The sequence below is a fragment of the Leopardus geoffroyi genome, chromosome B1 (genome assembly GCF_018350155.1).
Source record: "Leopardus geoffroyi isolate Oge1 chromosome B1, O.geoffroyi_Oge1_pat1.0, whole genome shotgun sequence".
Lineage (NCBI taxonomy): Eukaryota > Metazoa > Chordata > Mammalia > Carnivora > Felidae > Leopardus > Leopardus geoffroyi.
Window position 1 is genome coordinate 43029725 of NC_059327.1, and position 20607 is coordinate 43050331.

The window sequence follows — 20607 nt, forward strand, 5'->3', positions numbered from 1 at the left end:
TATTTGCATTTTTTTCTCTATTCTACTTTGGGAAAGATATGTTTTTGGAAAGCACATATTTCATCTAAAAATTTAAATTTATTGATTTTAATTTATCACTATTATTATCTTTTTTTCTAATGTCCAAAAGATTTTAAAAATATGCAATTTTATTACCTGACATTGGTATTTTATAACCTTTCTCTTTTTATTTTGAGCCACTAATTTTTTTTCTATTTTCATATGCTTCAACAGATACATTTACAAACACTTGTCTTAATGAAAGAAAATGTTAGGTAAAGGACGTATTATACACATTCCAATGAGTTAAGCATATAGTCATTCTCATATCCTTCTACACATAAACTTACATTACACATATATTTTAATGAAGAAGATGTTACTTGAAAGAAGGTTTATACACAGTGTAGTTTCAGTTAATTATATGCATTACTATTTTTAAGAATCCGCCTCTCTCTTTGCTCATTTTTTGTTATTTTTCTGTTTATTTTCCTTTTCATTTATTTCTGCTCTTTCCTTAATTATTTGTTTCCATCCAGTCTTTGAGTGCAATTATTTCTTCTTTTTCTCTTTTTGATAGAGATTATCATGAAATAAACCACATTTGATTGTTCTCTGTCCTGTAATACGCATTTCATTGTGATTAAAAGGATTAAAGTATAGTCTTACCTAGAAAGCAATGATATGCCTAATTTTTGTAGAACCTAAAACAGTCAGTCTTGACAATAAGATTAGGAAGGTGACTGTCCATACTTAATAGAGTTTCTTTTAAAATCAGGAATTCCCTCAATTCAGACATGTATCTCAATATTTGTTACACAAATATCATAGCATGCAACTTTGTACTGCAAGGATGAAGACAGAATTTGAAAAATAATCTGGGATGCTATATAAAATATTGTCTCCTTTTATATTCTATCCATCATACGGTATGGTAAATTTTTATATACCAATAACAAAGGAGGAATATATAATTTTACAAAATGTTCTGTTTGATTACTCACTCCATAGTCTCATCTCTAAATTTACTTTCCCAGATGAATTAAGACAGTAAAATGAATGAAAATGTCAAGTCTTTATCTTACTAGCAGTTATTTTTTTCTAAGATAATAGTGTAACTACAAGCACATATAATATCCCTTATAATATCAGTGTTCTTTACATGTGGCAGTAAAATGTCATTAAGATATAAGTGCTCTTTACCAATGCTCAAAAAAAAAAAATCCCACAAATTATGTGCTTACTGATGCTTGTGAGTGTACACAAAAATCACTCCTTTAGGGTAGGTTGGTAAAGAGAGGTTGAGATATCATGAAAGCAAGCTTTGTTTTTTTCGTATTATAAATGCTAACAGTGAGAAACATAAAGGATCTTATGAACAAATATTTTGGTTTCAAATTAATAATTTTGAAGTGCTCCTAAACAATGATCAAAACATACAATGCACGATGGTTAATCGCGTTGTTCTATATTCACCTTTCACTGGGGGATAATTTGCTGTTACTGCTGCTTTCTTCTGACACAGATCTATAAAATTGACAAAGTTTATTTTAAGTGGGAAAATTTTTAAATCTTGAACATCTAAGTGACTATTTTTCAAAGAAACAGAGTGACTCATTAAATGTCTCTTTCCAACAAAATAAAACAGGTACAATTCTTTTTTTGTCTTTCTTGAATTACATTAACATACTCTGAGCGTTATATTACCTTCAGGTGTATGGTATAATGATTCAACAATCATTTTACTCAGTGTCCATCGAGGTAAGTGTAGTCTTAATCCCCTTCACCTATTTCATCCATTCCCTCAACCCACCTCCTATCTGGCAACCAGTTTGTTCTCTGTATGTATGAGTCTGCTTTTTGTTTGTCTTTTTTTTTTTTTTTTTGCTTGTTTGTTCCTTTGTTTCATTTCTTAAATTCTGCATATGAGTGAAATCATATTTGTCTTTCTCCGACTGATTTCACTTAGCATAATACACTCTAGTTCCATCCATGTTGTTATAAATGGCAAGATTTCATTATTTTTTATAGTTGAGTAATATTGCATTGTGTATATCTATCACATCTTCTGTATGCATTCATCTATAGATAGATGCTTAATATTAGAACAAATGCCATCAGCCACCTTGCTTTGTTGATTAACTCCTCTCATCTTACTTTTACATTTATTGAAGCCCACATACGTACAGACAGGCCCTTTACTTCTATGATACTCCTAACTCCTCTGGTCAAATTAAGCTAAAGCCTTAAAGTAGCAGTCAAAAATTTCAGTTAATTTTTCTATATATTCCTATTTTTTTCTTCCTTTCATAACATATACTCATGTCTTCTCTTTCTACCAATTCCTGGAAGTTAAAACTAGAGGTAAATCGCTCTGTGGAAAAACATAGTAAATTGTGAATAAAGGGCTTAATAATTATGACTAAATATTTGTATAACAGATTACAGATAATGTGGTGATTTCACTTATTAGGCTTGTATACCCAAAAGTTTATTATACTTTTGAAAATAAGGAAAGCTTATTATCTCCCATTGTATAGAGTTATAGAGAATAATATTTTTTATTATGAAATTTATTGTCAGATTGGTTTCCATACAACACCCAGTGCTCATCCCAACAGGTGTCCTCAATACCCATCACCCACTCACCCCTCCCTCCCACCCCCCATAAACCCTCAGTTTGTTCTCAGTTTTTAGGAGTCTCTTATGTTTTGGTTCCCTCCCTCTCTAACCATTTTTTTTTCTTCCCCTCCCCCATAGTCTTCTGTTAAGTTTCTCAGGATCCACATAGGAGTAAAAACATATGGAATCTGTCCTTCTTATAGAGAATAATTTTAAGAACATAGAGATTAAATCACTTGCTCAAGGTGCCATAGTTTCTGCATGCAAGATTTAGGCATTAAAAATAGGTTTTCTGAGGCAAAAATGTAATTTTTTCCCATTTCATGATGCTGCCTTCTGTGTCCTAACCTGTGTTATAAACTGCACATGTAATTTCTGGTTAAGAAATGTTTTTATAAATTAGCAGCATCAATACTTAGGAAAATAAGTATTATGGAAGCAGGTCCATAAATACTATTTTCAGCTGAGAGAGCCATTCTAATAAAGTCATTTGTCACTGGTCTGAGTACCTGTATCTAAAAAATTCCTTGAGATGCAGTATTACATATTCTCATGAAGCCCGAAGACAATAAGACTATATAGACAGAACTGGTAAACTAAGAGGCTGAACAGACCTCCACAATACTCTTGGCAGCTATAGCTCCTCTGAAAGTGATACTAGTGGTAAAATGAATGGTTATGGTAAGGAGTAAAACTAAGAAACAACAAAAAAAAGGAGGACATCAGATGGATTTGAAATATTTCCCTGGGCCTTGCCTCATATTGTTCTACCTCTTGTCTTAGATTATCCCTGATGAAACAGGAATACTTTTTTCTTGACTCATTGAATTTAGTAAGAGTAAACAAAAATATACCTGTCACTTTCAGTTTCCCCCCTGTAGCACAGCTCTCTTATTTTATTCTGCTTTATTACAACAGCAGCAGTGATGATGAGCAGAGTTAGAGAAATGTAGAAAATGAGTTCAAATCGGTGTTTTGAAGGAGTGGTAGATCGTCCCCTCAAATCACTTTTACCTATAATGGAAAGTTATAGGTAATTTCATATTATACTCATAATTTCAAATTATATTAGAAATTTTATTAACCAAATGAAAATGTGTAGAGGATATCATTACCGACATTATTCCCAAACACTAAACATTTCACTCATATTTTATGAATACATTACAATATTAAACTATCATACAAACTATTAAAACTAACATATAAAATATGAATTAAACTAACTTATAAATTACATTTAAACTAACATATAAAATATAAAATGGGCTGCTACTAGTGCTTTATTGCTCAGGAATTTTCAACCTTACACCCTATAGTAGATTTATAGTATAGATTTATTTGATTGAAGGTAATCTTCCTTCATGAAGTGTACGTTTAATGCTTGCAACCATTTCTTCAACTTCTTTCTGATATAGCTTATCCAAAATACAAACATGTATATCATAGAGAGTATTGGGATTGTACCTATACATGAGAACTAAATCTGGGAAATGCGGCATTTAATTTCTCTTACATTACATTATATATTTTTTCTAAATATTAAAAATTAGTACTCACTAAATAACTAAATTATTTAACTAAGTTCTTATTTTTTTACTGTCCTACATTGTTTATTAGGTAAGAATTTTACAAGCATTATTTATATTAGTGGTAACAGCAGAACTGAAGAGTATTGCATCTTCTCCATGCCGCATGGGGAGAACCACCGATAGTGTGCCCTTTCCAAGGCCACTGCTCTCGTGGTCTGCAGATGTCAGCCTTCCCATCTCCCTGTGCCTGTGGACTGGTTTGGTGATCCCCTGGGTGTAGGGGTTTCTTCTAATAGCTTTTTGGAATGGATCAATGAGGATAATCTCAAAGAATTTGTATGTGGAATCTTCGCCAACCCAGTAAGAATTCAAGACTCTTAGAACTCCACAGTAGCATCTATCTCACTCCTCTGCAACAGATTGAAGGTTTTGGGAAAATTTTAGCTGGTTAACACCATGATGGACAGGCTTGCCATAGGTAGCATTCTCGGGGACTGGGCATTTATGGCCACCATGTCGCACACGAATCTGATGTATGACATAACCTTGCTTGGCCTTGTAGTCCCAGTCTGTGGGCTTTAAGGGCTTTATCAGCTAGGGGGGCTGGAAAGGGGACTGTGGAGAGCAGAGAGCTGGCGATAGTGCCAGCAACACACCCCGAGAAGAAAGTGCATTACATGGGACTGCTTCTTCTTCCATAGCTCCTGGATGTACTTGTAATCGCCCATCTTGGCTTACCTTTGAGCTGATAGCTGCCACCGGACAGAAAGAAAAAAGTCTTTCTCCTCTTAAGTAAGTTTTTAATCAAATATATAGCCATAGGAAATTAAGATGGCTCTAGAATTTTTTTGTAGAATGCATGGCCAAACTTGACTTTGACCCATTTTTGACTGATGTTAATATCTACATTTTCCTCATCAGTTCTTATTCATTCTCAGCTGACATCTGTATTCATTCCTGAGCATCTGACCTATATGGGTACTCAACTTCCACCTTATTGTATATACCGGCCACCGATCTGGGTTTATAATGTTATCAAGCTCTGCTTTCTCCAAAATTTATTGGCAAGTTTTTTTTTTTTTTTAATTTGGTATAGAATACTGTTCTCTGCTAGTTCAAACTATGGAGGATCTGATAAGTAGAGGAGCCACCCCCCAGCTACAGTTGTGCATGGTCAGGGCTTAATATACTCCTCTGAAGACTGCCCCAGTGCTTCTCTTTTAGTTCCTGTAGCATTTTTCAAGTCAGTTCAAGCTAGGAGCAACACTTTTCCAGTCTACTTTGTGCTTGTGATTGGGGTTTCCAATACCTCTGGAATGAGGATGGCATTATATTTGTAATCAGAAAGCCAGTGAATCAGATGAAGAGGGCATCCTCTCTGGCCAAATACTGCAGATTGATTCTCAGCTACTGTTATAGTCTTTTGGATAATCAATGATGCCACATGGGTTATTCGAAAAGGAATGTAATATATGCCCAGAAAGCCTCAGAACATGAGTAGGATTTCTAGAAACCCAAAAAACTGGTCTTACATCTTTACCTCCTATTGTCTAGTTTTAACAGGCACTACTAGTAACCACCATAAAAGAATATGTATTCACTTATTTACTCTGGGTCTCCATTTTACATTGGTTAAGATTAGTCCCCAGTAATCTTCCCTCAAGCTTCTTTTACTTAATTCCAAAGATGTAGTGAATGTTTCAGGCATTTAACTATTAATGATGTTTCACCTCCTCCCTTTTATTACCCCAAATGTCTTAGGCTTTATGGCTCAAGAGTTTGTTAAATCAGACTCCCTAAAACAGAGGTCTTACCCTTGCCAAACTTTATAGACAAACATCAGGTACAGAAGAAAGGTGTTTTTTTGTTTGTTTGTTTGTTTTTTTGTTTTGTTTTGTTTTGTTTTTCATGAAAGAGCTTGAATCCATCAGCTGCAACTACTAAAAGTTTCCCTTCTTTTCCTTTTTCCCCTACATTCAGAATGATTTCAGAAAAAAACAGATGGCACCGTTAATTATGCAGCTTACATGATTACCCAGTTTCTCCAACTGGCTATTCTGCCATAAATAGATAGATTCCAGGTTTATTTAGAATAATCAGGGATGCCTGGGTGGCTCAGTAAATTGAGTGTCCGACTTCAGCTCAGGTCAAGATCTCATGCTTTGAGAGTTCAAGCCCTGCATCAGGCACTCTGCTATTAGTATGGAGCCCACTTCAGATCCTCTTTCCCCCCTCTTCCCCTCTGCCACTCACTCTGTCTCTCTCAAAATTAATTAATTAATTAATTTAAAAAAAAAGAAGAATCTATGTATACAGGTAAGTATACCCTACCAAAAAAATTTTATAGCGAGGGGCTCCTAGTATCTTCCTATTACCAAATACTATTATTAGTGTGTGTGCTGGTTAATTTTGTGTCCAACTTGACTAGGCCACAACATGCTCAGATATTTGGTCAAATATTATCCTGGGTGTGTCTGTGAGTGTGAATTAGAATAAGATTAACATTTAAACCAGTAGACTAAGTAAAGCTGAAGGCTTTCTTTAATGAGAGTAGGCCTCATCCAATCAGCTGGAGGCCTTAATAAAACAAAAAACACTGATTCATCCACGAATAAGAGAGGATTCTTCCTGCCTGAGGAGCTTTCATAGTAGACCTACAGGCCCCAGAATATAAGGGATTAAGACAGACCTTATGGCAGCTGACCAAAGGAAACTAGTTGGATTAAAAGGTTTCCTCCGATCCCAGGTTCAAGTGCCACCATTCTACTGCTATTTGGACCCAGAGTGATATAGGGAAAGCAACCATGAACGTTTGCCTGGGACCATCAAAGTTGTCATATGGGAAGTCTCAAATACCAAATAATCCAGTACTGAGATGCAAAATTTTCTGAGTTATGAAAACTGGTTTGGAAGGTTGAAGTTAAAGAACAAAATCCATTTGGAAGTTAAAAAAAAACAGGAGGGGCGCCTGGGTGGCGCAGTCGGTTAAGCGTCCGACTTCAGCCAGGTCACGATCTCGCGGTCAGTGAGTTCGAGCCCCGCGTCGGGCTCTGGGCTGATGGCTCAGAGCCTGGAGCCTGTTTCCGATTCTGTGTCTCCCTCTCTCTCTGCCCCTCCCCCATTCATGCTCTGTCTCTCTCTGTCCCAAAAATAAAAATAAACTTTGAAAGAAAAAAAATTTAAAAAAAATTAAAAAATAAAAAAAACAGGAACTAAAAGCAACGTTGTTTTGGGGTCAAATGAGTAAGCATAAATTATCTGCCTTCTATGGTTGCTGTTTTTAACTCTGACTGCAGATGTTGACAATTATAATTTGTGGTTCATTTTTTTTTTAACGTTTATTCATTTTTTGAGAGACAGAGACAGAGCATGAGCGGCGGAGGGGCAGAGAGAGAGAGGGAGACAGAATCCGAAGCAGGCTCCAGGCTCTAAGCTGTCAGCATAGAGCCTGACGCGGGGCTCGAAGTCACAGACTGTGAAATCATGACCTGAGCCGAAGTCGGACACTTAAGTGACTGAGCTGCCTAGGCACCCCTAATTTGTGGTTCATTTTGAGTGATGTGACTTAAGTGTGCAGCCTAAGGGTATTGAAATCATTAACAGTCCATCTTTGACTTAGTTTTTGGATTAACTGTTGTGCTTTGTGTCAAGAGAGTGCTAATATAATTTCTCTTATTGTCAATATTATAATCATGTTTTCTAAGAGCTCAGATGATGATAATCAGAATCATTACAATACTAACACCAGCATGACCCGGACATCACTGAACATGAAAACTAAATGACTATTTTTTTTTAAGTTTGTTTATTTTGAGAGAGATAGCACATGAGTGGAGGGGGGGCAGAGAGATAGGGGCAGAGAGAGAGAGAGAGAGAATCCCAAGTAGGCTCTGCACTGTCAGCACAAAGCCTGACATGGGACTCAAACCCATGAACTGTGAGATCATGACCTGAGCCCAACTCAAGAGCCAGATGCTTAACCAACTGGGTGAGGTGACCCTCACCCAGTCATGAGGTGACCCTACATGACTATTTTTAATACCACTGGATTGAAAATATAAATAACCAAACAGAGCATATTACACAATATGACAAAAATAATTTGGATGCAGAAATAAACCCACACATATATGGTCAATTATTTTATGACAAAGGAGCCAAGAATATAAAATGGGGAAAGGACAGTCTCTTAAATTAATGGTATTGGGAAAACTAGTTATCCACATGCTAAAGAATGAAATTGGACTATTCTACATAATATACAAATATTAATATAAAATGTTTTAAAGACTTGAATGTACTTGAAACCATAAAACTCCTAGAATAAAACAGGTAGTAAGCCCCTTGATATTGATTTGGTGATAATTTTTTGAAATCTGGCATCAAAAGTGAAAACAACAAAAGCAAAAATAAACAAGCGGGACTACATCAAACTAAAAAGCTGCACAGCAATGGAAACCATCAACAAAATTAAAAGGCAACCCATTGAATGAGAGAAAATATTTGTCAATAATATATCTAATAAGGGGTTAATATCCAAAATATATTAAGAATTCATCCAACTCACCAGCAAAAAAATAATAATAATAATAATAATCTGATTTTTAAATGGGCACAAGACATGAATAGAAATTTTTCCAAAGAAAACATTCAAATGGCTAACATACATGAAAAGATGCTCAACATCACTAATCAAGAGGGAAATACAAGTGAAAACCATAAAGAGATATCACCTCACATGTTTTAAACAAATTAAAAATAGAATTACCATATGATCCAGCAATTTCACTTCTGGGTACATAGCCAAAGAAAATGAAAACACTAACTCAAAACTATATATGCACCTCCGTGTTCACTGCAGCATTATTTATAATAGCCAAGATATGGACACAACTTAAATGTCTATCAATGAATAAATGGATAAAAAATGGGGTTATATATATATAATGGAAAATTATTCAGCCATAAAAAGAATGAAGACTTACCATTTGTAACAACATGGATAGACCTCAAGGTCATTATGCTAAGTGAAATCAGTCAGACAGAAAGACAGTACATTTGTATGATCTCATTTATATGTAAAAAAAAATACAAGCTCATAGATATAGAGAACAGATTGATGGTTGCCAGAGGTGTGGGAGTGGCAGTAAATGAAATGGATGAAGAGGGTCAAAGGTACAAACTTCCAGTTATAAAATAAGTAAATCCTAGGAGTGTAATGTATAGCATTGTAACTATGGTAAGTCATACTGTATTGCATATTTGAAAGTTTCTAACAGAATAGACCTTAAAAGTTCTCATCACAAGAAAAAAACCCTACAACTATGTATGTGATGGATGCTAACTAGACTTATAGCAATCATTTCACAATGTATACAAATATTGAATCATACTGTACACCTGAAACTAATATAATGCTATATGTCAATTATATCTCAATAAAAAAGGAATATGCAATAGGTATGTGAAAGCACATTTGGAGGTTGAATCTCAAATTTCTTGGATGAAATAAGCAAGTATGTTTAAATCAACTCCACTTTTTGTTTCCCAAATAAAAACAAACAAAAAACTTTTCTCTCCCCAAAAGACACCAAAACCCGACAAAAATAACCAGCAAATTAGCTTGAGCACACTATAGGAACAAACATGCACTGCCCTATCACTCATTCCCCTACCAAACCAAATGAAGTTACATTTCCTGATTCACTGATTACACTAAAATTTCCGGTGGGAGAAAAATGTGAAAATTTTGATAACATCTGTTGGCCCCTTAAGTGTAGCAAGGATTCTGTCCTACCAAGTGAATATGGCAGGAAAGTATTTCTCCAGCTCTGACGTAATTTGATTTCAAAAATGAAGTTTAAAAAAGTTTCTTAATTTCTATGCAAATTTAATTTCTAATGCAAATTTCTATGCAAAAAAAATTTGTTATCTTGCTCAAATCTAAACTAGACTTTGCTCATCTGTATGCATACTTAGCAGGCAGTGCAAATGTAAACTTCTGCAAGTCCCATCCAGTCTATAAACTTCTTTTTTTTTTTTTTAATTTTTTTTTTTAACGTTTATTTATTTTTGGGACAGAGAGAGACAGAGCATGAACGGGGGAGGGGCAGAGAGAGAGGGAGACACAGAATCGGAAACAGGCTCCAGGCTCTGAGCCATCAGCCCAGAGCCTGACGCGGGGCTCGAACTCACGGACCGCGAGATCGTGACCTGGCTGAAGTCGGACGTTTAACCGACTGCGCCACCCAGGCGCCCCCAGTCTATAAACTTCTTATCAAAGACAAGGAAAAGATCCTACCTGCTAAATATCCTATACACCTTGGACACAATGCTGAATGGAGTGAGATATGTTTACCTGTAATATAGAGGCTTTCATCATGAAAGCTTTTGGTCACTTTTGTTTCCTCAAAGTGTGTAGAAGCTCATAATGGGATTTTTTAAACTTTATGAAATGGAAGGTGATGCTTCTTCAGAGGTGGACACGCACAAGATTGCTCTTAGTGTTACCGGCTATAGAAAATGTGTTGAAAATACTGGCCTGACATAACACCTTTTTCTTAAAACGCTGGACAAGAAGAATGTACTTCTATAATTTTTCAATACATTGAGGATTCAAATAGAAAGAAAGGTTGCAGTAAAAACAGAAATTGACAAACTGTTTCTCTGAAACAATTTGATAATATGTGAATCCTAGGGGGAAAAATTTCACATAGGCTGTGACATCAACTCATACAATGAAATAATGGAAATAAGGCTGTTTAAGAATTCAAAAAATGTAGGGGCGCCTGGGTGGCGCAGTCGGTTAAGCGTCCGACTTCAGCCAGGTCACGATCTCGCGGTCCGTGAGTTCGAGCCCCGCGTCGGGCTCTGGGCTGATGGCTCAGAGCCTGGAGCCTGTTTCCGATTCTGTGTCTCCCTCTCTCTCTGCCCCTCCCCCGTTCATGCTCTGTCTCTCTCTGTCCCAAAAAATAAATAAAAACGTTGAAAAAAAAATTAAAAAAAAAAATGATGAGAATTTTTGAAACGGGTAGCCTGTATGATGAATTTAAATATGCAAAGGAACTGATTGATAAGATACCTGGTCTACCAGAAGACACCTGTAGAAACAAAGCTAATGAAAGTTTTTGGAGACCTGCAAACTAATTTCTACAATTCTAAAAACCTACTGTGTCTAGTAAATAAAGCCCAAAGTATGTCATGTTCGAATAGATTTGTTGAAAAGATCCTTGGCTGATGCCATCACAATGGACAGACACCTGAATTTAGTAAGTGGCTTGATAAAGCAGAACTTCAAGTCAAAAGGAATTACATATTTGGCTCTATTCCATTTTGCTGCTGCTTAAAAGAAAGGATGTCTGAAAGTCTGCAAGCAATTCAGAGAAGGATAATTGGACAATTAAATGGAAAGGGTCAAAATTACACCTGACCATATCATAGGACAAAAAGAATCATGTCATTGTTATTTTTTGTTAAATATAGAGCATATATTTAATCCTATTATATTTATACTGTCCTTTTGAAAAGTCTTACATTTATGAATCTTAATAATATACAACAGGATAGCTACAAAATTTAAATATCCAGTAAAGACCTTTTAAAAAGAGGTAAACATCAATTGCTATATTAAACAATATATTATAAAATATTATCCTTATTAAATATTGTTATATTTTTGCTCACATATATTATTTGCTTAATTTGTTGTACTATAAACTATTATCAATTGACACTGGTAATGAGTTCTATTAGTGTTTTGCTTAAATAAGAGCATTTATGTAACAAAACAATCAATAACACAGAATAATATAAATTTAAATAAACATCTATTTTATACATATTTATGTGAAAATAAATAAATATGTAAAAATAAATATATATATACTTATGTGTTGCATAGTTAAATTATTATTCCCTTTTCTTTGGGGGGGGGGTTCTAAAACACAGTCTAATACGGCTGTGTGTTAACTCTGTAAAAAGTTGGTCACCCTAGGTTTGCCTTTCCCCTAGTATCCAAGCTTCATGTAAATCTGCCAAGGAATTTCATTATTTTCCCCAAAAGGAAAGGGGTAAGGATGGCTAGCCTCTGATTCCAGGTTATTCTAGGTGGGCTCCAATATCTTCTAAAACCAGGAACTATTCCCCAGATATACCCAGGCCTGCCTAGATCTGCTTAAACTCAAAATACTACTCAGAAAACTCAGGGAAGAGATTCTAGAGAGGATATTTCTAAAGATTACATGAGAACCCTTACAATGCAGCAGAAAGGAATAAAAGATAGCTTGAAAAATTCTGGTGGCATTAATATAACAACAACTACTAACAAACACTATTTTAAACCAGAAATGTATAAGACAACCCTAAGTGAACAATCTAAATTAACTGGTCAAATTTTATGCACTGAAATTTCTACTTTTAAATTGTCTAACATTTAATTGGGTGTACTTTTTGTTAGTAAACCACATCAATATTAATATAAAAGTATAAAACAGGGGTGCCTGGGTGGCTCAGGCGGTTAAGCATCCAACTTAGGCTCAGCTCATGATCTCACGGCTCGTGAGTTCAAGTCCCACATTTGGCCCTGCACTGACAGGTCAGAGCCTGGAGCCTACTTCAGATTCTGTGTTTCCCTCTCTCTCTGCCCATCCCTGCTCACGTTCTGTCTCTGTCTCTCAAAAATAAATAAATGTTAAAAAAAAAAAGATAAAAAAAATATAAAAGTACAGAACAAACTTCTACCGTCTTAGATTTTTAAAAATCTTACAAATAAAACAAAACCATTCTTGTTGGTATCAGTTGTTTTGCAATCTAGCTTGGAATCTATACTTTAATTTCTTCTCTTACATATTAGCTTTGAATAATGAAATTTGAAAGACACTAACCAGATGGAGGTATGTGTCCATCATCTATGCTTCCAAATTCTCCCTTCTTCTCCAGGCATTCAGGAGGAGCAAACCCATTTTGACAATGGCAATGATTCAAATTGTTGCAAATCTGGAGTAATCAGAAAATAGAACGTTTTTTTGTGGAGCAAGATGGTTCAATAGAGACCAATGAATATTCTATACTTATTCAACAGAGAATTTATTTCAGAGAGTTTATCCATTCCAGAGAATTTAACTTGAATAGACAAATTCAATAAATTTTCACAAATTTTCTCTTGAAATTGTCCATACTTTAGTAAGTATATTTAGCTTCTGCTGCCGAAGCATTTTTTAAAAAATTCTTCATCTCTTTCCACAACCAGACCCAAATATTGGTAATTACCGGTAACATGCCACTAATTATCATTTAGTTGATAGTTTCACAGAACAGCCCAGATTCTAACGAGCAAGACTAGTAAGAAAATTCTAATGACCTTGTTTACTAGTTTCTACCTCCTCTCTGTGAAAATAAGATTATTTTGGTTGTATAATAATTCATGGTGCATATAGCACATTTGCACCATATATTTACCAAATACTTTATACATCCAGAGTCATCTTAAATGTTTCTACTTTATCTTCTCTAATAAACAGTTTGGCAAGACTTCTTGAGAAAATAAGATTGAAGTTATAAATTATAGACTATTAAATGACACCTAGCAGCATGAAAATGATTTTTAGTCATTTTAATGATTTTTTAAAAAGTCTCCAAACTGTTTACTGAAATGTTAAAGCATGTTGCTTAAAATGAAAATTGAAATTACTTACTCCATGGCTATTGCAATGATGAGAAGAATTGCATGTCTGATAATTTACCTGGTATTGAATTTCTACACAGTTAAAGTTGACACAGTACTGAAAGCAAAAGGAAGTGAAAATAGGCATAATAATCAGATTGTGTGCCTGGATAATACAGAAGAAAAATACAAGAAAATTTCACAATTCATACTTTCAAGAATTGGCATAAAAATACGAAAAAAAGGTAATAGTTGAAACATTGAAATAAATGTGAAATAAGCTATGTGCCTTCAGATTATAAAGATGTAACCACATGTGAGAAGTTAGAAGTTTTATTTTCTTACCATCTAACACTAGAAACCCTCTTAAAAAGAGACCTATCTGGAAGAATAATTTGACTAGTTCCTGGAGTTCAAGAATTATCTAAAAAGCGTTTAAAAAAAATACCCATGCCTGGGCTGCATCTGAGACATTTATATCGAAATTTCTGGGGGCAGGGTCCCCTCATTATTGCAAGCAGTTAAGGTTGAGAACTATGAGGTGGAAGGTTGAGATCTTAATATCACGGTATGAGCAGCAAAGGAAGACAGCTTATGATTCCATGTTAAAAAAAAAAAAAATGAGGAGAAAGAGAACAGCAAGGATGACAGATAATTATTTGAGATAATAGGGCAATGAAAGACTCCCAACTATGAGATGGCTAAAAAGCCTTCAAAGAAAAGGAATGTTTAATTTGTGGATTTACACGGTTCTAATTTATGGCATTAATTTTTGTGACTTTTTTCATTTATCGAAAAATTTTCAGTAAATTCAGTACTTTGTGAAAGGGTTTTACTTTTTCAGTAAATTTTGTCTTTGGATCATAGTAACAACCAGATGTACAGAAAGAGGAGGACCAGGACACTGGAAAAAAGAGATCTGATACACTATCCTTTAGAATTGAAGGGGAAAGAGACCACAGATCAAATTTGTATTCCACATGCTTCCAGATGAGCAAGATGTTACTGAAACTTTGGTTATTTTCATGGACTGTTATCAAAATATATTATATAGAAATAAATTTGAATTTAGCAAGCACATCTTGAGACTTTCTCTCAAAAAATATATGTCAGTTGGGGTGCTGGTGTGGCTGAGATGGTTAAGCATCTGACTCTTGGTTTTTGGCTCAGGTCATGATCTCACAGTTCATGAGATCGAGTCCCAAGTTGGGCTCTGCACTGACAGTGTGGAGCCTGCTTGGGATTCTCTCTCTCCCTCTCTCTCTCAAAAATAAACATTTTTTAAAAAAAATGGTAAGCTTAGAAATAAAATGAAGTAGACCTTGTCTAACTGTATCCTTACCCAGATATAATGTCTGGAAGCCAATGAACTGGATACACTAAGTGACCAAAAATGCCTCCTGCATTCTCTTTCACTGATTTAACAAATTTATTTAACAAATTCTTGAAGAATTAGACTCACAGATATAGGATGTGGGGCTTAAGCTGGCATGAATTAGACAAGTTTCAGACCACACTACAAAGCTGCAGGAGGATTTCCTTTACATTCAGAAGCATCAGGCCACATGGAAACAAACTACTAATTCACGATCCAAGGGATACAATGTAATTATACAGGACTGAATTAATGATGAGGAAAATTAATTGTGGTTTCTTTTATATTTTTTTATTTTTCTGATGGTATGTGAGGAAGCCCTTTTCCTTTCTACTTGTTGCATCCCTAATCCTCAATTTAGTATCTATGCTATTATAACTAAAGCAGTTTAAAACTAGTAACTGATTCTCACTGATTCCTCAAACATCAGAAACAATATTCTTACTATTTCTTTACTTGTCATGGCAATGCAGGCTCAAAAAAAAATTAAGGACTTATGCTTCCAGTCAGATTAAAATAGCAGGGTCCAGAATTACCTTTCTACCATAAAAAAGTAGAAAAATAGATAAAGAATAGGAAACAACTATTTCTAGAGAATGGAAAACAAGCAGCACAAGACTATTATCTCTGAGAAAAAAAAAGACAAATTAGGTGAGGCCTCCCAATGTCCAGGCCCTCTGCCTAAAAGGAATTTCCTGACTAAGGTGTAGTGAGATGACACCCAAACACAGCTTAAAAATCTAAGAGACAGAGATTTGGGTAAGTGAAGGCTTAGGAGGCTGGAAGCTAGAATTTGCTGGGAAGACTATTTCATAAGAGGGAATTACTGACCAAGAACAACTTCCAGAGAAAGAAAGATTATCAACATCTGTAAGATGAACAGTTTCTAAAATCACAGAAGTCTGGAAATTGTCCAAGGTCCTACCAGCCCAAACATACAGACCTTGTTGAATTCACAGAACATTCAGTAGAGACCATAAAGGGCCATAACTTAAAAGTGTGGCAAATTTACTCTCTGCCCTAAAAAGAACGTAACAACAAGTCTTGAAAGGAAACTAACCTGCAAGTAATTTAAAGAAGTTCAATTATTTTTAAAGCAAGAAGTCATTCAATAATACTCAATTCATAAAATTCAGTATGTAATAAAAACATGAAGAAGGAAAATGTGGCCCATAAATAGTAGAAAAATCAAGCCAACGGAGCCCATAATTACTAATGTTAAAAGTGACGGAAATAACAGACAAGAATGTTAAAATAGCTGTTATAAACAAACTATAGGCTCAAGGATATAAAAAGGACCTGAACAAAATGAGAAAAGCATTAGGAGAATAAAAAAAGAGAACCAATAGGAGGCGCCTGGGTGCCTCAGTCAGTTAAGCATCTGACTTTTGCTTTTGGCTCAGGTCATGATCTCAAGGTTCCTGAGTCCAAGCCCCATTTGAGATTCTCTCTCCCTCTATCTGTGCCCTTCCCCTGCTCACGCGTGCTCTATAAAAATAAATAAACATTTTTAAAAAGAACCAACAGAACTTTTAGAATAAAAACTACAGTATATGAAATGAAAATATCATAGACAAAAGATTTCTGTTCCATAATATCTGTTCTAGACTTATAGAGAGCTCACATTTAGTAAGAATGTGTTCTTCCTGACAGGCCAAGGACGTCAGCAGCCTTTCAGAACCTTGGGAAGAGAGACATTCACCTATATTTATAATTATTTCAAGTGAAATATGGTAGGGAAAATTTCTTGGACTTGGTTTCCTAGCCTCATAGTAAAATATCATTTTAAAGATCCAGACCAAATTCCTTCTGAAATTGTCAGACAGTAACTCTCTGGTTCTAGTTTGCTCAAAATTGTATGTTCACCTATTTATATAATCAACCCAAAACCAAGACCCATCATTTTTATGCTGAGAAATAATATTTGACATTATTCATGATCAAAATGTAATACTTTTAAGAAAATGTATTCAAACTTGGAAATAAGGCAAAGAGGGATCTGAATGTCCTCATCTGAGAATTATTTCAATATGGTAGGGGCCTGAACCTTGTTTGACTTGCTTTTACTGCTGATTAGACTCTAGACTTTATACATTTATATATCATTACATGGATTAATTTGTCTGGAAAAGATGCAGGAAGTCACACACACACACACACACACACACACACACACAAGAAAGGAATAACTTATCACTGAAAGTCATGAAGCAAAATTTATAGGAAATATAAACAATATCACAATAAGTATTCAAAGAATTCATTGTGACTTTGAGTCTAGAGAAGATAACATAGACTTGTTTCTGTGTGTCCTTGCTAAGTACAATTATAAAATACTATAAAATTACAAATGGCTTGGGAGACAAAAAGAAGAACTCAGTGGTGGTCAGAAAAAGGGTGAGTTGGTTTGAGACCTGAACTGGAAGAACAGTAGTGTGTCTTGTGCTTCTCCCCATCTCCCCTCTGCTCCAACCCAACAGAAGTCCATCCAGATCTTGCACCTCAAACTAGTATCAGAAGGCAATCCAGGTAGGCTCATTCCTTCCCCAGATCAAATGTTATCCCCTCTGACACCATCAGAGGATATCAAGACTAACACCATCAGCTGCAAAAGGGATGCATTTAGAACCCCACCAATAGTAAATGGCCAGAGGAAGCTTTCTCCTTCCACTTGGGACCTAAGACTCTCCTCTCTTCCTCCTAATAAAAGGACAGCTGGGCAAAACCAGCAAGAGGGACTTAGTCATGGCAAACAGTCCAGTTGGGAAGCTACTTTTACCCCACAGCCCCACTAACTTGAAACTCTAGAGATTCTTTCCTTCTCTAGGAAGTGCCAGGACAGGCAAGTAATATTGGAGAAGGAGCCTAAACAGAGCAGGCAGCCAAACCAGGAAAGCCACTACCATGTCTAGATGAACCAGGGCGGATGGGTACAACCGGAAGGGGAGATGCAAACATAACAAACAAATGAGCCCAGCAAGCTTTTTTGATCTTCTCAGATCCTAGTGATCTGAGAGTCCTTTCCCTACCCAGACACATAAAAGTAACTGTAGGGGTGAAAGGGATGGAGGGACCAAATGGAGGATTCTAATACACCCCTCCTCCCTGAGAGACGTGCTGTTGCTTGGCCTGGGGAAACTCCTCCTATTCCTTCAGGAAGCACCACACTTCTAAATAATTCACATGTCAAAGAAGAACTCCCAAAGGAAGTAAATAACACATAGAACTGAAAGGAAATGAAACTATAGCATATCAAAATATGTGGGGTACAGCTAAAGCAGTGCTGAGACAGAAATTTATAGCACAAGATGCTTAAATTCAAAATGAGGAAAGACCTTAAATCAATAATTTAAGTTACTACCTCAAGAAACTGGAGAAGAGGAAAATAAACCCAAGGTAAAAGGAAAGAAAGTAAGAGCAGAAATTAATGAAACTGAAAATAGGAAAATGATGTGGAAAACCAATGAAACAAAAACATTGTTCTTTGAAAACCCATATTAAACTCATGAATGTTTACCAAGACTGAGAAGTATAAAATGAGAGAACTATCACCAGTATTAGAAATTGAGTCAAGGTTATCACTACCCAATCCTTCAAACATTAAAAGAGATGATAAGAAATACCATGAACAACTTTACAGACATAAATTCAAAAACTCAGAAGAAATGGACCAACTCCTAGAAAATAATGAATGAGCAAAATTCACCAATAAGATACTGATAACATGAAGATACTTATAACAACTGACTTTGAATTCATAATTTAAAAGTTCCTTAGAAAACTCCAGACCTAGATTATTTCAGGGGAGAATTCAACCAACATTTCAAGACCAGTTAATATATTTTTTAAATAATCTCTTCCAGAAAATAGAAAAGAAGGGGGTACTTCCCAAACTCATTTTATGAAGTCATATAATATATTCAGTATCAGATAAACACAGTATAAAGAAAGAAAACTAGAGACCAATATCTCTCATGAACTTAGATACAGAAATTATTCAACAAAATATTAGAAAACTAAATCCAATAATATATAAAAAGAATTATAAACCATGAACAATTTATATCAGGTATATAAGGCTGGTTCAACATTCAAAAATCTATCAGTGTAATCCAACATATCAACAAAGTAAAGAAGAAAAATCATATGACTACATCAAAGGACAAAGAAAAAAAACATGTGACAAAAATAAAAAAAAATTAAAAACCCAAGGCACAGGATAAAAGCTCTCAGTAACTTAGCAGTAGAGGACATTAGTTCAACATGATAAAGAGCATCTACAAAAAGAAAACAAAACAAAACTACAAATAACATCATGTTTAGTGATGTAAAGGCCTAACACTTTCCTCCCTAAGATCAGGAACAAGGCAAGGATGTCCACTTTCGTCATTTATATTCAATACTGCACTAAAAGTTTTAGCCATGGCAGTAAAGCAATAAAAAGAAATTAAAAGTATATAGAATGATGAGGAAGAAACAATATTGTCTATATTTCCAAATTACATGATTTGTCTGTGTAGAAAATCCCAAAGAAACTCTGAAAAAAAATCCTGGAACTAGTATGTTAGTTCAGCAACATTACAGGATTCAAGATACACACACACAAAGTAATGGCATTTCTATAAACTAACAATGAACATGAGGAAACCAACATTTGGGGCGCCTGGGTGGCGCAGTCGGTTAAGCGTCCGACTTCAGCCAGGTCACGATCTCGCGGTCCGTGAGTTCGAGCCCCGCGTCAGGCTCTGGGCTGATGGCTCAGAGCCTGGAGCCTGTTTCCGATTCTGTGTCTCCCTCTCTCTCTGCCCCTCCCCCGTTCATGCTCTGTCTCTCTGTCCCAAAAATAAATAAACGTTGAAAAAAAAAAAAAAGAGGAAACCAACGTTTAAAAGCACAAAAGAATTTCTTTCACTGTGCAAAAGTGTTTTTTTTTTTTTTTTCATGTAGTCCCAACAGTTTATCTTTACATTTGTTTATCTTGTTTTAGGAGACATCTCTAGAAAAATGTTTCTATGTCAGAGAAATTGCTGCCTGTGTTCTCTCCTAAGATTTGTATGGTCTCAGGTCTCACATTTAGATCTTTAATACCTTATGAATTTATTTTTGTGTCTGGTGTAAGAAAGTGGTTCAGTTTCATTCTTTTGCATGTAGCTGCCCAGTTTTCCCAACACCATTTGTTGAAGAGACGGTCTTTTCCCCCATCGTATATTATTGCCTCCTTTGTCATATAGTAATTGACCACACAAGCATGGATTTATTTCTGGGCTCTCTATTTTATTCTATTGATCTATGTGTCTATTTTTGTGCCAGTACTGTACTGCTCTGATATTACACAGCCATAAGAAATGATCAGATCTTGCCATTTGTGACAATATGGATGGAGCTGGAGGCTATTATGCTAAGTGAAAGAAGTCAGA

The 20607-nt window shown here is 35.3% G+C and overlaps 1 protein-coding gene across 3 annotated transcripts in view; it reads right to left on the bottom strand.

Annotated features, from left to right (window-relative positions):
• LOC123588687 (disintegrin and metalloproteinase domain-containing protein 5-like) overlaps positions 1 to 20607 on the bottom strand; it is a 122886-nt gene that overhangs the window by 8394 nt on the left and 93885 nt on the right. For all 3 annotated transcript variants that reach the window (XM_045459810.1, XM_045459807.1, XM_045459820.1), the window contains 4 exons: positions 13847 to 13933; positions 13037 to 13148; positions 3477 to 3636; positions 1477 to 1527 (listed from right to left, as the gene is read on the bottom strand). In XM_045459810.1, coding sequence (XP_045315766.1) covers positions 1477 to 1527; positions 3477 to 3636; positions 13037 to 13148; positions 13847 to 13933 — 410 coding nt within the window. The remainder of the gene's footprint in view (positions 1 to 1476; positions 1528 to 3476; positions 3637 to 13036; positions 13149 to 13846; positions 13934 to 20607) is intronic.